The 15,460-nt window shown below is 33.3% G+C and overlaps 2 protein-coding genes across 6 annotated transcripts in view; one reads left to right on the top strand and one right to left on the bottom strand.

The window, feature by feature from the left end:
* The window catches only part of FGF7 (fibroblast growth factor 7), a 33,156-nt gene extending 21,336 nt beyond the window's left edge, over window positions 1-11,820 (top strand). For all 5 annotated transcript variants that reach the window (XM_026097081.2, XM_026097075.2, XM_026097078.2 and 2 more), the window contains exons 3-4: window positions 8,400-8,503; window positions 8,919-11,820. In XM_026097081.2, the coding sequence (XP_025952866.1) occupies window positions 8,400-8,503; window positions 8,919-9,113 (299 nt within the window). In that variant the 3' untranslated portion in view covers window positions 9,114-11,820. The remainder of the gene's footprint in view (window positions 1-8,399; window positions 8,504-8,918) is intronic.
* FAM227B (family with sequence similarity 227 member B) overlaps window positions 1-15,460 on the bottom strand; it is a 93,755-nt gene that overhangs the window by 59,454 nt on the left and 18,841 nt on the right. The window lies entirely within an intron of this gene.

The following is a 15,460-nucleotide window of genomic DNA, read 5'->3' as shown; positions in this document are numbered from 1 at the left end:
CTTCCTTTTCTGTCATAAAGGTAAACACCCCCAAGTCCAAGTACAAATGCAAAGAACAGATCTTGTAAGTAAAACAACAGCATTTCTAAACAGTCATTTTAGTTCCCTGTTGTGTTTTCTTTCTTCTGTTTGGTTTGCAACTTACCCTTTTTATGCTATCTTCATAGCACTTATCAAGTTAGTGGTTTCTTTCAGAAACCTTCACATGGCTTAACTTCCATAACTATATCTTACCTGTCAACTGCTGGACACCACCAATACAATGGTTTATTATTAAGTTGCTCTATCTAGCAATCCATGTATTGAACTGTTTCTGAGATTAACAAAGAGCTCAGAAAATTATGGGCAATGCAATGTCAAGAAAGAAAACTTTAAAATGATCTATCAATGAAAATCCACCAAAGTAGAAAAATAGATGGTCTTCTGTTTATCAATTAGTTGATGTTTTAAATAGCATGCCTACTGTTTTTGAGCCTAAAGAATTGCAAAAAAACCCTAATTAACCATCAGTCATTTATGCTTAACCAAACAGCTGTTCTGAATACGGACTTGCAGTCTTAGAAGCAAATTCTGCTACCTGAGGTGCCTGATCAAAAAATATGCTGCATCAGGTCCTCAAGGAATATATCTGTATCGTCTCTCGTGTTTCCTGAGACAACTACAATTTTCCTGAAATTTCCCTGAAAATTAGGTACAGGAGGAAAACAGGAATTTTGAGTGCTTTGGACATTTGTCCATGATATCCAGATGTTTGGCACTGCATTGAAGCAGTAGCTTCAACTGGACTATTGAAAATCCTTGACAGATCTATTGTTTATATGCAGATCATTTTTAGTCATATTTATAACTAGAGTGCTTAAGATAGTCTACGCATGAACAGTAAAGGCATGCATGAATACAACACAAAACCTCTTAATAAAAAGCTTTTTTTTAGCCTTCCACATTGGTCTCTGCCATAAATAACAATGTATTTTGCATGTAGTTATGCCATAAAATCTAGATTCTGAGTATCACAAGGAGAAGCAAAAATATTACAAATAAAAAAGGAAAGTAATAGTGGATGTACATACCAGCTGGGGTATGCCTGGTATGTAACTTGTTTTCTGTTACCATTTATTAAAAACACATCCATAAACAGAAAATTCCTGGTGGTGGGAATGATCTTTTCCCTGTTGTCAAAACTATTATAATACATACCTTTATATCTAAATCTACTTATAGATCTTATGAATGTAAATTCTATGTGGCACCATCTTGGAAAATCTTTCATTCTCTTGTTAAGCACAGTATAGAATACAAATGCAAATTCAAAATTTTATCAGTTTAATAATGAGAGGAGGGGAGAAAAAGAATTAAATAATCCTACAATATCTTTTAAATGAGTACCTTTATTTATGGTAATGTTTACACCATTAGGTTTTATATGTGAGAATGAGCATACAAATTCTCTACCTAAAAATGAATTTTAAAATAAATATATTTTGAAAAGTCATTAAGAATCAGAGTAACTTAAGTAAAAACTAATGCTTCATATATACACACTTTTTTTTAGAAGATATACAAAGGGGTAATGCTTCTTAAAACCAGTGACTTACAAAACTATCCGATGGAAGTATTCATTTACTTTCAGAAAACAAATATTGATAGAGTCCTCTGGAAAAACATTTCAAGTTTAATAAACCAGCTAATGAACATTACCATGCTGGCTCACTGAATGCACTAGTAACACCAGTAAAGGCTATCAAATTTTCCCAAAATTCTATATGATTGACCATCTTTATTTGTATTTTCTTGCTTTAAGAGAGAGAATGCTAACTTAATAAATCCCAGAATAAAAGAGAAAATAACCTTAAATACCATTAACTTCTTTCTTATAAGCAATGAATTGAGCATTTATCTTGGCCTTGAATCACCTCTAAAGGTCACTTGAATTTATAAATATGTACCCCAAATTTAATTAATTAGAAACACAAGTTGGTCATATTTAAGCAGTTTCATTCTGTTTTGACTTATTCTCCATCCAAGTCTTTTCTGCTCCCTCTTTGAGGTTTCAAATGCTTTACTTCAGGCCAACGATACCTAGGGAAGGGTGTTTCACAAACACATTCCTCACAAGTGCTTAGTTGTCAGTGCCAGCTTTCATACCCTTAAACATCAGCAGCAGACTGGTTTTTGCGGCTTCAATACACAGAGGGGCCATGAGAGATAAACCGCTATAAGTATTAAACAAAATTTGGTGCTGTAAAGCATTTAGAATATTTAAAAATCAGCTTTAGATATATTACATTAGCTATCTTTTTTAAAGGGAAATTCTAAGAATGTAAAATAAAAACTAGTTCCTGCACATTTGACTTTTTCTTTCCTTAAAAACCCTACTTTCCCTTTTCTTCCTTCCTTCTTTCCAGCATTTAGGAGACTTAAAAGCCACAGTAGCTAAGCTTCCAGCTGAACCTTAAACATTTTCTCATAATATATGTACCTAATAGAAAAAAAAAACTGGGATAAAATTGCCATATGCCTGACTGAAAAAATGTATTTGATCCCAAAACTTTTCTTCATATTAATGTCTACAGAAATACTGACACTAACAAGTACAGAAGCAGTGGCCAGAAACACAATGAGATATCCCATGAATATCAGCAATACATGAAACATCTGGAAAAAGAGCCAGCTGATAAAGGACTAAGCAAAATGTGTACTTTAAAATCTCTTTCTATATCTTCTTAAACAATCTCACCACTTTGATATGTTATGGAAGCTCCCTAGTAGGTGAAAAAATATCTAGTCTCAGAAGTTCTTTTCTCTTCCAAAGAAGCTTCATTTAGCAGGTTGTTCTCACCTATTAGGTCTTCAGTAACTTGCTGCACTTATTGTTTTTGTTTGTTTGTTTGTTTGTTTTTTACAGCTCTCAGAAGCACAAAGAATTTGTTTATATTATGTTTTTGTATTCTTCCAGCCTCCTGGCTGCAAGATGATTAATGACAACGCCCCCCCCCCCCCCAATCTTGCAAAATCACAGTGCTTTCATTACTTTGGAATAGATAAGATATTACTCTTTGAGGATATTGTAGGCAAACATAAAACTGTGCCAAATCAGCTGTGGCTACATCCAGTTATAAATTAGTTTAATATAATCTGTAAAAAGATTCTGTAGTAATACAAGCAAATGTTTACTTTAAAAAAAGAAAATGTTATGGTATTAAAATGTTTTTAAAGAAAAAAATAATAAAAAGAACATGAAAAAATCAATGTGAAATTATTAATTACAACAGAAAAAGATAATAATATCAGGTGATTCAGAACAAAACTATTCAATACCATTTGCCCAAGCAAAGGATAATCTCACGTGAGAATGTTCAATTTTGTATCAGTGACACAGCGAAAAGACAATTTTTCTACCTAGATTTCCAGACCAAGGTACAGTCCTGTCCTCCAGGTCACAGTCATGGAATAAATCCAGAAATATAAGTGCCTACTTGTAAAACACTGAGGGACCACCATCCTAGACCACAGTGCCAGTAAACTCAGTCCCCATTTATTACGTAAATAATCTCCAAAAACCGATATAGTTCCACCCACTAAAATTATTACATCGACCCAAACAGTTGTTTTGTTTCTGTTTTTTCTACTGGATTTTCTATCAGTTGTCTGACATTTAAATGCCCCAAGTGGTTGAACACACTGCAGCCAGTATCTACAGTTGTCTTCTCCTAAAGAAAAGCTATAGCCAGTCTCAGCTGAGCATCAGTAATCTTTTAAGTACACTGGACAATTTCAGCTCTGCAGGAAACCTCATTCACTCCAGGAATTTTAAACTACACTTGATACACTGACCATGCAACCATATAAAATTGTTTGGAATTTCATGTTGATTTTCTAGCAATTACAGTTGTTTTCAATTTTGTGGGTCCATTTTCAGCTTGCTTATTTTCAGCTTGCTTACTTTCTGGCTTTAATTTGATTTCTTTCCCAGTTACCTCATTGTAAATTCAACTCTTCTCTTAAATCTCTTCTGAACATTTATGTGGATCCTTTAGATAAAGTAATTCAAAAACACAATTTAGATTTTCATTTTTAAACTATCGATACTTAAGACCTTCTCATCAGCAGCATCTTATCAATTTAAGCTAGTCTCTAAAGCAATTTTGAAGGTATAAACACAGATTATTTGAATAGAACAACTGAGGGGCTTTTTTGGAAATAAAATCTAAATATAAGAAATTTCTCTTTCTCATCGTAGCTTGGTGAATTTTTCCTTTTCATGAACAGAGATGGAAAGGATTGGAATTTTTTACTTCAAAGAGCAGCATTTACGAACAGGCTTGCTAAAACAGATCTGATAATGAATGCTATACTATTACACTGCAGAGAGTAGAATTTCTAACTTGGATTGTAGTTGTTTCTTTCACATTTCTCTAAAGCATCTGTGCTACAGAAACTAACATTTAGAGAGGGAAACAGCTAAACCCCACATACAAACCAGTTTGCAGTTTCTCTACTTCTGTGATTTTACAGAAAATATTTTAGCTTATTGTACTGCTTCTGCCTCACTGAAGGAATTACCTTTTGGATACGATCCTGGCCCTACTGAGTTTGCTGAGATCTGACTATTGACTTTAATGAGGATGGAATTTTTGCCTTCATATATAACATTGCCTTTAAGCCTAACATAACATAGTAATTTTACTTCCATTATTGTTTTTCTGTTGATGTAGAGATCTATCTCCTTCCAGTGAATCAACCAACAGGAATTAAGCACGAAGACTGAAGTACAGCTACATTTAAGTTCCCAGCAGAGGAGCAAAGAAATTAACACATTTTCATTTTGCTCCTGTCTTATGTTCATATCTTAAAAGCAGCCAAAGAAGATGTATTAGAAAAGACACTCTAGCTCCAGCAAGATTTGCTTGACTCAGGTTACTGTTCCTTATAAAGTCAATCTTTAGAGTATATTGCTGTTTTGTTGTTAATTTTAACACCTCCAATTGCTCAGAAGCAAAGTACTTCCTGCATTTCTAGAAAACACAGGTTACTTTCCTGTAAAGCAAAAACTGTTTATGGCCAGTCCTATTAAAAGTATAGCAATCATGCAGAAATTTATGCTCTGTTTTTTCTTTTGGGATTGGTTTAGAGATAACAGAACAAAAAAGACATGATCTAGTACTGGGAACAGAAAAATGAGTGTATGCATAGTTTGTGACAGGCAAGTTACTTCTGAGACATGTGTATTCTGAACAAAAAATCAAGAACACAAACTATTTCTACTTAATTCTCTGTGGTCTCTTCCTCTCTCTTAAATATTGCTAATAACGCAACTGTCTGTGACAACAATAACCCTCCAGATTGCAGAGTTCATGTAATACTCCCAGACTAAACTTTACAAAGATATACACACACAGAGCATTTTTAGAAAAGTGCTTTTCAGAGACTTCAAAGTATCCTTCAGATTCAATATCACCTCTGAGTCAGGCAGTCAAGTGTTATTTATGTGAGAGCTAGCCCTAATTTTGGGGGAACCTAATTGCTTAAAATTGTGAAAATTATATAATAATAATATAGCAAAGAGCAATAAATATGCATTCCCATTTATGAATCTCAAATTATGTCTTTAATTATAATAAATGTATTGGTTTGTATGCACAAACAGGATTTAACAAATAAGATGAAAAGCCATGTAATTGTCTCCAAATACTATAAATCTGTTACAGATACTGATCTTTCAATATATGTGTAGAATATAATTTTGATAGTTAATATTTTATTTTACAAAGTGCTTCAGATTTGCCTTATAGGAGACTTATGAAATATTTCAACATCCCCAATTTCTATTCTTAACTCAAAAATTGGAAAAACTATGCCAAATTCTATTTCTATACTCAAATATCTTGAATAAGTGCTATGCATTCACCTTCAGGATAAGTTCAAGAGCTTTTTTGATCTTTTTTTTTTACCCATACAGTTATGATAATTGATTCTCTAATGACAACCTTCTGCAACCTTACAACAAAGATGACAGCATAGCAAAACTCTCCTGTAAAGTTTCCACATGTTAAGACATTTGTCTGAATTGAAAAAAAAATAGAAAAACAAGTACCCAAAACAAAGTAACTCTTACAAGTCAGTATGAATTTCATCATCCACTTCAGAAAAAAAATAAAATAACATACAATTCTAATAATAATAGTTTTGGGCAAAAGCTTTTGGCATTTCCTTTTTAAAAGTAGCAGTATTTTCTACTGCCATAATTTCAGCCAACAGCAGCTTACTCAAGGAGATCTCACTTCTTATTGGTATAATTTGTGTCACAGATTCAATCTTTTTTTTCTCTACTGCTGTATTAATAGAAAACTTGTACACTTTTGAAAAGAATTCTCCTTAAGATTTTGACCAACATAGGCAAAAGAAAAAATGAATAGAAGCTGTCCCTGAAAGCATGCAGATTGCAAATTACTAGACAGTCTCTAGCCATTAAAATAAATCAAGCTCTGAACAGCCTTCAGTGGAAATACTGGGGGCAAAGAAATAACAACTCCTATTTAGTATTGGCAGAGTTAATGAAAAGAGAATTATCTGATGTTATTCCCAGGCTAGGAGAAGACTGGACTTGATGACCCAGAGATCCCTTCCACTCTTATGTTCTGTGTTTGGCCAGATGCAGATGTTCATCTGTTTTTCAGCCTTCACTGTGGTTTCTCTCAAGTGAAATTTAAATGAAAGTTAATACAATTTTGTAAGTTTCAGTTAGAAATTGCCCTTTGCAAGAATTGTTGCTATGCCTGCAGCAGAGTGCAACTTGTCAAAGAATTCAGAAAGCTATATTTAAAGCTGGCTTAGCTTTACAGAGAAGTAGAGAACTGTAAGTGTTCAGAGAGATGAATGCCCAGCAAAGCACATACCAAGAAAAGAGGTAACCAATCTACTGGTAGCGAAATAGGAAGAAAAAAGCAAGCAATAACAGGCTAGGCCTGATACATGAGTAAATCAAGGAACAGGAAGAAAGCAAAACAGAACAGTAAGGACATCAGGGTATAGAAAAGGTATAAGTAAGGAGAAATTTCAGATACTCATGCAATCTTTTAAAAAACTAATTAATGAAAAATTGTCATCACTTGTGGCAGTTGTGAAGAGTCAATACAAGCTTGAAAGAGAGAAAAAGAAAAGCTTTGTTCAAGAGGAAGGCCATTTCTCAGGTGACAGTCTAACACAATATGACTCTAATACCCTTGAACTCCTACTGAAATTGGAATAATGCTGCCAGTATAAGATCAATAGCTAAGGATGGATGCATTCAAGAGTTAATTCTGGATCTTTGGGGCAAAACATTCTTTTAGGAAAAGAAGAGTAACATAAGTAAATAGTCCTTGCAGAAATGCAATACTTAAATCTCTCTCTCTCCCCCCTCCTCCCCTTATCTGCTGGAATCTGCCTATATTTGGCTGGCTTTGAAAGACCCCTTCTTTTGGGGAAATGAGTCATAATACAAATCTTACTACATACAGCTTTGTAGGTGACTCAATATCAGAAAAACATGGCTCCAACTCAGAAGTATAATTCTAAAGTATTACTTAAAACAACAATAATATTCAAGTTTGAAAACTATCCGGTGTTCCTTAATATGTTATACCATCCTCCTGCCTTCACTCAATCTTACTTTTTTTTAAATTTACAGAAACATACATTTTATGTTACAGGTAACTTAAGTGTAGTGTAGTAACCACAGAAAGCTGTTACAGATACACATCAGCCAGATGAAAATAAAGTAATTTATATAAGATAACTCCAAATGTTTTCTGTGTAATATCTTTGAATAAGTATGTTCTCACAGTAGCTTTTAATTGTTTTCAAATGCAGGTATCTTCAGAGCTCCTATCGGTTTTAAAAGCATGCAGGGTCAAGCAAATCCTTTATCTTATTTAAGACACTGTGGTCTGTTTTCTATCATTTGCAAGTTCTAAGGTTTACTCTTGTTCAAGGAGATGGTACAGCTAAACAAGTCTTCCAAGTACAGGCTTTACACAAATTCTGTGAACCTTGATGACTACATATATAATCCTTCCAAATGAAACCGTGAAGCTGAAAAATTCTAAGATATGTTGATTTTTTTGAAAATAAAAAAATTGCTTATACTAACATGGCAACTTCAGAATATAATACCTAAAAGTTATCAAACAGTTTTCTTTAAGTGATTTTGCGCAGACATGCTCACGTACAGAAGATTTTTGAAGTCTAACTTGTTCTTCACATGAATAAACCACATTTTTCTGTTTTCTTTTTAAGAACCACTGCTGCATATATCCGATAAACACAAAAACATTACAGAACATTAGTTTTAATTAACCTTGTGAGTTGACTGCAGAAACGAACAACCCCTTCACAGACCTCACTGTGTTTCTTTGCAGGTATTCTCGAAATCAGAACAGTGGCAGTTGGAGTAGTGGCAATCAAAGGAGTGGAAAGTGAATACTTTCTAGCAATGAACAAGTCAGGAAGACTGTATGGAAAGGTATGGATGCAAATGTTTCTCGGTGTGCAGTCATCATGTACAATCTTAAAAATATATAGTTTTAGATAATCTTAATGTAGTATCTGCACAGTTTGTTTAAAATGATTCCTAACAAATTAAAATGTATTCCATACTTGCCTACCAATACACTTTTATGCCCATTTAAAAATTCAGTGATTAAAGGCATATACTTATTAAAAATGTGAACTACTAAGAGGGAATATGCTAAGCTAAAATATTCAATTAGACACTTAGGTTTGAAACTTGTTATTTATTAAAAATAAATTATATATTATTAAAAATATTAATAACATGTACTATTGATGATGCATATTCTTCTCCCATCTTCCCTAATCTATGTATTTAAAAAACACTTGTACTTATTTTACTCTACACTGTTTTTCATTCTCAACAGAAAGTATGCAATGAGGACTGCAACTTCATAGAACTGATTGAAGAGAACCATTATAATACATATGCTTCTGCAAAATGGACACACAAAGGAAAAGAGATGTTTGTCACATTAAACCACAAAGGTGTTCCCATGAAAGGTAAAAAAACAAAGAAAGAACACAGAGCATCCCACTTTCTTCCTCTGGCAATATCCTAATCATAAGTGATCTATACAGAACTAATTCCAGCAGGAAGATTATTTTTAAGGAGACTATTTGATATCAAGAGAGGCTGGAATACTACTGAGAAACTGAACAAGCTGGACTTGCGCATTTATGTTTATTTTTAAGAGACTACATGAAAAAGATTTGAAAATATACACAAAACCAGATTTACTAACTAAAAGTTGTAAAAAATTCTAAAGAGCTGTACAATCATTATCTTAGTCATTGTAACTGGGTAGTTTCTTAAGTTAATTTACCCTGAAGAATAAGTCGTGACTTGATTATCTGATAATATTTTATTTAAAAAAAAAACCTATCTGCTTCTTAAATATGGCTGCTATAATAATAATAAGCAGATGATAATGTTGTGTAAAATATGTCAGACTTTAAGGCTGCTGGAATGAGTTGTCAGATTATCAAGTCAATAGTAAATGTGGAGGTTGAGCAGTATTTTAAATACTTCCCCCAAGAAACTGATATCCTACACATAAACTATATGATCAGAAAAAAAATATAATCCTGTAAATGTTTATTGTTGTATTCATATAAAAGAGTTAGTTTGGAAAAATTAAGTTTACTCTACTACAAAATGTTCCTATCTATTAATGAAACAAATACCTAATGCTGCTCTAAAAGATGTTTCGAAATAGTGTATGTAAAATAAGAATAGGAATAAATAATGTACTTCATCTCACTTTTCACAAAGTAACATCTTATATAACGACGAAGCAAAAATTCAGACATATTATGGTTTTTTTATGTAACATATCCTATCTTTTGTATAATTCCTGTTAGGGCATACAGCTTTTAATATTGTTTTTCCATCGTTATACATGCTTTTTCTGTTGTTACAGCATTAAACTTTATTTTAAGTTGTATTTGAACTTTATTGTTCTAAGTTATTTAAATGTTATTTATAAAAAAAAAAACTTATTAAGCTGCATCTGTTTCATATGCTTTTAATTCTAAAGGAATAACAAAATGGTCTGGCTGAGATGCACAAATTTTTTCTGTGACCAGACACAAAGTCTAGCACACAACCCTCTTGCCAACATACATTGGATGGCAGACAAAAACGACAGCCTGCAGCAAATCTCACAATCGACGTCTCGGTGGGAACAATGTAAAAATGTAAAAAATCTTTGCCATGTACTCATGCTAATTGAATTTAATAGCATGCCCATAGTTACATTAGATAAAGGAAAGCTACAATTCCAACAGGTACTGGAATAAATGCTCAGATGGCAGAAACTGTACTAACAGGTACAGGGCTATATAAAGAACCTACATGACTAATTTCAAACTCCAGCCAAAATCAATGTGACCTGATGAAGAAAAGATATTTTAATTTCCTAGCTATTAAAGTGTTCAGCTAAGTCCTAGTGGCTTATCTCATTTCATTCTGCTTAGTTTGCCTACAAGTTTTCTTGTTATGATACTTGTGCACAGATAAAGATCACTAAAAAATTAACTAAAACAGCTACTGGATGATCATCACCAGCGTGGGATGGAGTCAGGTTACCTATGCACAAAAAATTGTCTGCAAGGATTTTAACAATTTTTTAAACAAATACTTGTTTAACAAATACTTTAACTTGGAAATCATTTATGATTTTTGACTTGCATATCAAACATGAAAGTGTAGAGATAACCTGATCTATGCAGAAATATTTGTCCATATAGCCATGTCAGTAAACCTTCACTGTTTTTGCTACTTTATCTATTACTTGTTCACTGAATACAACAGACTGTACTAGGAAAGAAACATTTTTCCTGTAAGTATATGTCTGAGCTACCTTCTGTGAATATATAAACATTGTAACAAAATTCACACTCCTGATCAACATTAATATACCAGCAAAAGTTTCTAGACCTAAAAACCAGGCTAGTTCACGTTTTGAAATAAAAAATAAAAAAAATCTCGCTGAGATTGTTTGTGTTTAGAATCTCTATTGAAGCTTGAATTAAAATACAAATATATTCCAAAAAGCTTAAAATTAAATCCAGAAGCAGACAGGCTCTTCTAAAGATCTTTTTACTGGGTTATTCAAGAATACAGGTATACAGTCAAACAACTCTTGAACCCCACTGGTAATGCATATTTTCGATATATACTTTATACATGTATCATCGCCATCAGATGACTTGGGACAAGAACGTGCTGGCATGTGCATTCATGCTGAAGTGAAGAGTAATAAAAGGAAATGCGTAAGAAAAACAAAATCAAGATGAGAGAGATAACAAGCCGAACTGAGCTCTCCTTGATTAATTCAGAGAGTTTCTTCATTCACAGCTTGTTATCTTTATAGGTGGAATCTCAAAGGCTGCTAAACATATGAATATTAAAATTCATTCTTCTATAGGGACCAGTATCTGGCTGGTTTAAGAAACTCCTGAGTAGTGGGTGGATGTGAAACAGAGCAGTACATACTTTGATAGTTAAATCTGCTCATTTTAGTTACCTCTAACTAGTAACTACTCACAAATCTGACCAGATCATTTTGGTATTACTGAAACATATGTTTCTCTACTGAACTTCTGAAATAAACAGACTGCACGTTTTCTTTACAATATTCAAGATAATAATGTATATGTTATTACACTATATACTATCTATATATTATTTTATATATTATAGAACATCTGCTTATTTTTAAGATGTGAAATCATTAATAAAAAATGATTTTTTTCTATACCGCATTTCATTCCCAGTACCTGTAAAATGATTTCTCTTTCACCCTGTATAGATCAAGGAGAGCAGGCTTGTAGAGCCCTCTGCCAGCCTTTCTAACTTTTTCTGTGAATCCCCTTCAGTAGTGGGAAGCACCCCTCTAACAGCAGTCCTTACAGATAACTAAGACCATGGAATATCCTTGATATTAAGTCTGCTTATGAGACTGAAGATGAGTGAATTACCAAGCTATCAGAGCCACATGGTTGCATTGTACTGATTTTTCATTTATACCCAGGGAATTCCAGGGTATGTGGCAGAAACTTCTGTGATCCTAATTGAATGATCTGAGATAAACTACCCAAGATGATCCTTGAGTTTTCTTTCCCAAGGTTTATCTTTCAGATTTTATTGTGAGGAGAAGGAGATTTAGATTTCTGTAATCAGAATCAATGTTTTAAAACACTTTTAGCACTAGGTTTCATGCAGTATAATATCCTTCTTATTTTTTCCTTTAAAAGAACAGAAATGTATGTTATCAAAGAACTTTAACATAAAACTGTAATGCATTATTTTTAACAACTTATTCACATTACTACTGTGTATCATGAACTGCTGATGTTTGTCAAGATTTTGTGCTTTACCAGCCACACTGTATAGGCCATCAAATTCAATATTATCCAGGCAACAAGAACTAAAAAAATCAATCCACCTACCAAGTAACACAAAGGACTACAAGGAACCCAAGTAATTTCCTAGAAAAATCCTTTGAGTTAACAGTTTTATTTTGTGCTATAAAAGTAGACCTTTGGAATCAAATTTAAACTACTGTGGCAACACATGGTCTGCACTCTGTGCTTTGTAGTGGTGCAAACATATACTCAGAAATGAGGTATGAAAATCTAGTGAAATATGCATTTTGATGAGGTGAGAAGGACTGCCACCATAAGGTATTACTTATCCAGCTATCTGAATTACTCTGCCATAAAAGCTGATAACTTTCCAAATGCTGGCAAGACCCCACCTTATTTTCAGAGGGATGCCGTAGCAATCTCATTTAAGTAGAACTCTGATGATCCAAGAAGCTTTCGTGCTACTGCAGAACTAAACAGTGAAAGAATACTCAGGCAAGGCAGAAACAACAGGAACATAAGTGTGAAAGCTAAGAAAAATACAGCACTTGTGTAGTGAAGAAAGTCAGAAAGACAGAACATGCATAAGGTGAAAGAAAGATTCTATCCAACTGTTCAGAAGAGAAAGCAAGCAACAGAAATGGAAGTGGGGACAAAGATAATTATGAAGCAGAGACAACACGCATAGAAATTGCCAACAAAAGCTACAAATTAGAAAACAATCAGAAAAATATAGGCAACAAAAACCTGAAGGAAAAAAAGACATATATCCTCAGGTAAGCCAAGGCTGCTTCAGGTTATACAGCTGTCATATCCAAAAAGCATCTTGTGAATGAATGGCTCAGGAAAAGATACTCGAATGCAAATGATGTGATCCTTCAGTAGCACAGTCATATGTCCTTACATGGTGCAATAACTTCCTCATGTTGACTAAGCAGAGGAGGGGTCATAATTGAGAAAAATCAGTATTTTGCCTTTCTTTTACATTTTCATTTCTTCTGGCATTTTATTTGTCAAATAGACTTAAAGGGTAGCACATACACTGCCTCAAAAAATGCGGGTTGGATGTTAAAAATGGAGAGGAATAAGCAGAAAATTTATAATGATGACCAACAATAGCAAACTACTAAAAGATTTGTATCACTAAACTGATTCATATGAAGAGAAAGAAACAGATATACCTGTCTGGATATAATTCATTGCTAACCTTTATAATCCTGAAGGTTCAAGAAAATCCAAATAAGCTGGGCTATAAAAGCCACTGGCAATTGTAATTTCTTTGTTATTCCTCCAGTGCATTGGCTGAAATCTATGGTTTTTTCCATGTTTACCACAGATATTATAAAGTATGAATAGACAGTGGTTTAGAACCAAAATATAAACTCCTGTGGTTTAAACAGCCATTCTATTTAGCCACCTTCAATAACCACTCACATTTCCCAGAAACTGTTCCATTACGCAATCCCTTAAATTTAATTAACAAGGTTCTACTTACTTCTTACCTTTTGCATTAGTGCTGACAAACAGTCTATGACACAGAAATGAGCTAATTTCATCTGGAGAATCTTGTAGAAGCCTGTAAAAGCTCATTCCTTGGAGGTTTTCAAGACCTGACTAGACAAAGTCTGAAACAAATTGGTCTGAATTCAGCATGGGCCCTGCTCTGAACAAGAGATTGTACTAGACCTCCAGAGTCCTTCCAACCCAGATGAGTCTATGGTCCCAGAGAAAAGTTGTTTTTCTTAAAACAGCCATTTAAAATGCAGTTCAGGCTCTGAACAACAACAGAAAACATGAATTCCATGTATGTGGATAACTACATGTTTATCTCATACTGTGTCTGTAACAACTTGTATGTCATTAGAGTTATGTAAAATGATGTAAATCATCCTATAATGAAATAAACAATGAGAAAATTGGACAATTTTCATAGCCTTTAAAAGACATGATATGGTACAATATGGCCTCACTTTTAGTTCTCTGTTGCAAGCAATTTAAAACACCACCACGCATATAATCAGATTACTAAATGATGAATCAATTCAGTAGTTATGAAAACATTCGTACATTGTATACTACTCCTTTAAATAAATACTTGGCTATATTTTCAAACAACTCTAGCAAATAATTTTGATGACATTTTAACCATGTGATTAGTGCCACCACAGGAAAAAGAATTCGAGGAAAGGATTAACACTTTTCGCACGAGCATTTTGTTGAAAAAAATTTAAGCTAACATCAAGCTTCATCAATGCAGTAATAATAAGAGAGCAACAGTATTTCCCTTCACTCAACAACCATTACCTGAATAGTCTAAATACTACCTAAACATAAGTAATTTATCTCCTCAATACTTTAACTTTTTAAGAACCTTAAGAATTTCATAATATTTAACAGATGTAGGAAATGAAAGTTACAGGTTAGAAAATTTTCCCCAAATCAGTGAAGCAGTCATCATGAAAGTAGAGGTCCATGGTTAGAACTAATACTACACTTCTTTTTTTACTATCATTTAGTAACAGAGAAATTCAACTGCTCACACCACTGGATGACTTTTCAAGGCTAACAGTCATTTAAATTACATGTTCACTGGAAGGAGAGAAGGTGAACTCATTAAGAGAAAAAATATTGGAGTCTTCTACTATCGACAGAATCATTCTGAAGAACAGTACTGTCTTTAAAGCAGAAACTCATGAGGGAAAATTTTTAAGGAGCTGCATGAGGTTTTAAACATGACATTAACTTCAATGGTATTCACATAGCTAAAATTTCTGAAAAAAAGCATAGGCTTAAATTGATAGTCTTACATAAAATGCCACTGTACAGTATAACATTAAAAATTTGCAAACAAAAATACCATATAGTATTAGAAATACTATGTGTTCAGACTTCAGCTCTGTAAATAACTTCACAATACCTGGCTGAGGAATGCTAGCTTGTAAATCTCTAGTGTTCCAGACACCAAAATTCTATAACTGCTTACATTCCAGACCTAAAAAGGGAGATTTTTCTCAATTCTGCTTGGAAGGCAGATCCT

This window comes from Dromaius novaehollandiae, chromosome 10, assembly GCF_036370855.1.
Source record: "Dromaius novaehollandiae isolate bDroNov1 chromosome 10, bDroNov1.hap1, whole genome shotgun sequence".
Classification (NCBI taxonomy): Eukaryota; Metazoa; Chordata; class Aves; order Casuariiformes; family Dromaiidae; genus Dromaius; species Dromaius novaehollandiae.
The sequence above is the reverse complement of the archived record's forward strand: the minus strand, read 5'-3'. Positions and strand labels throughout refer to the sequence as shown.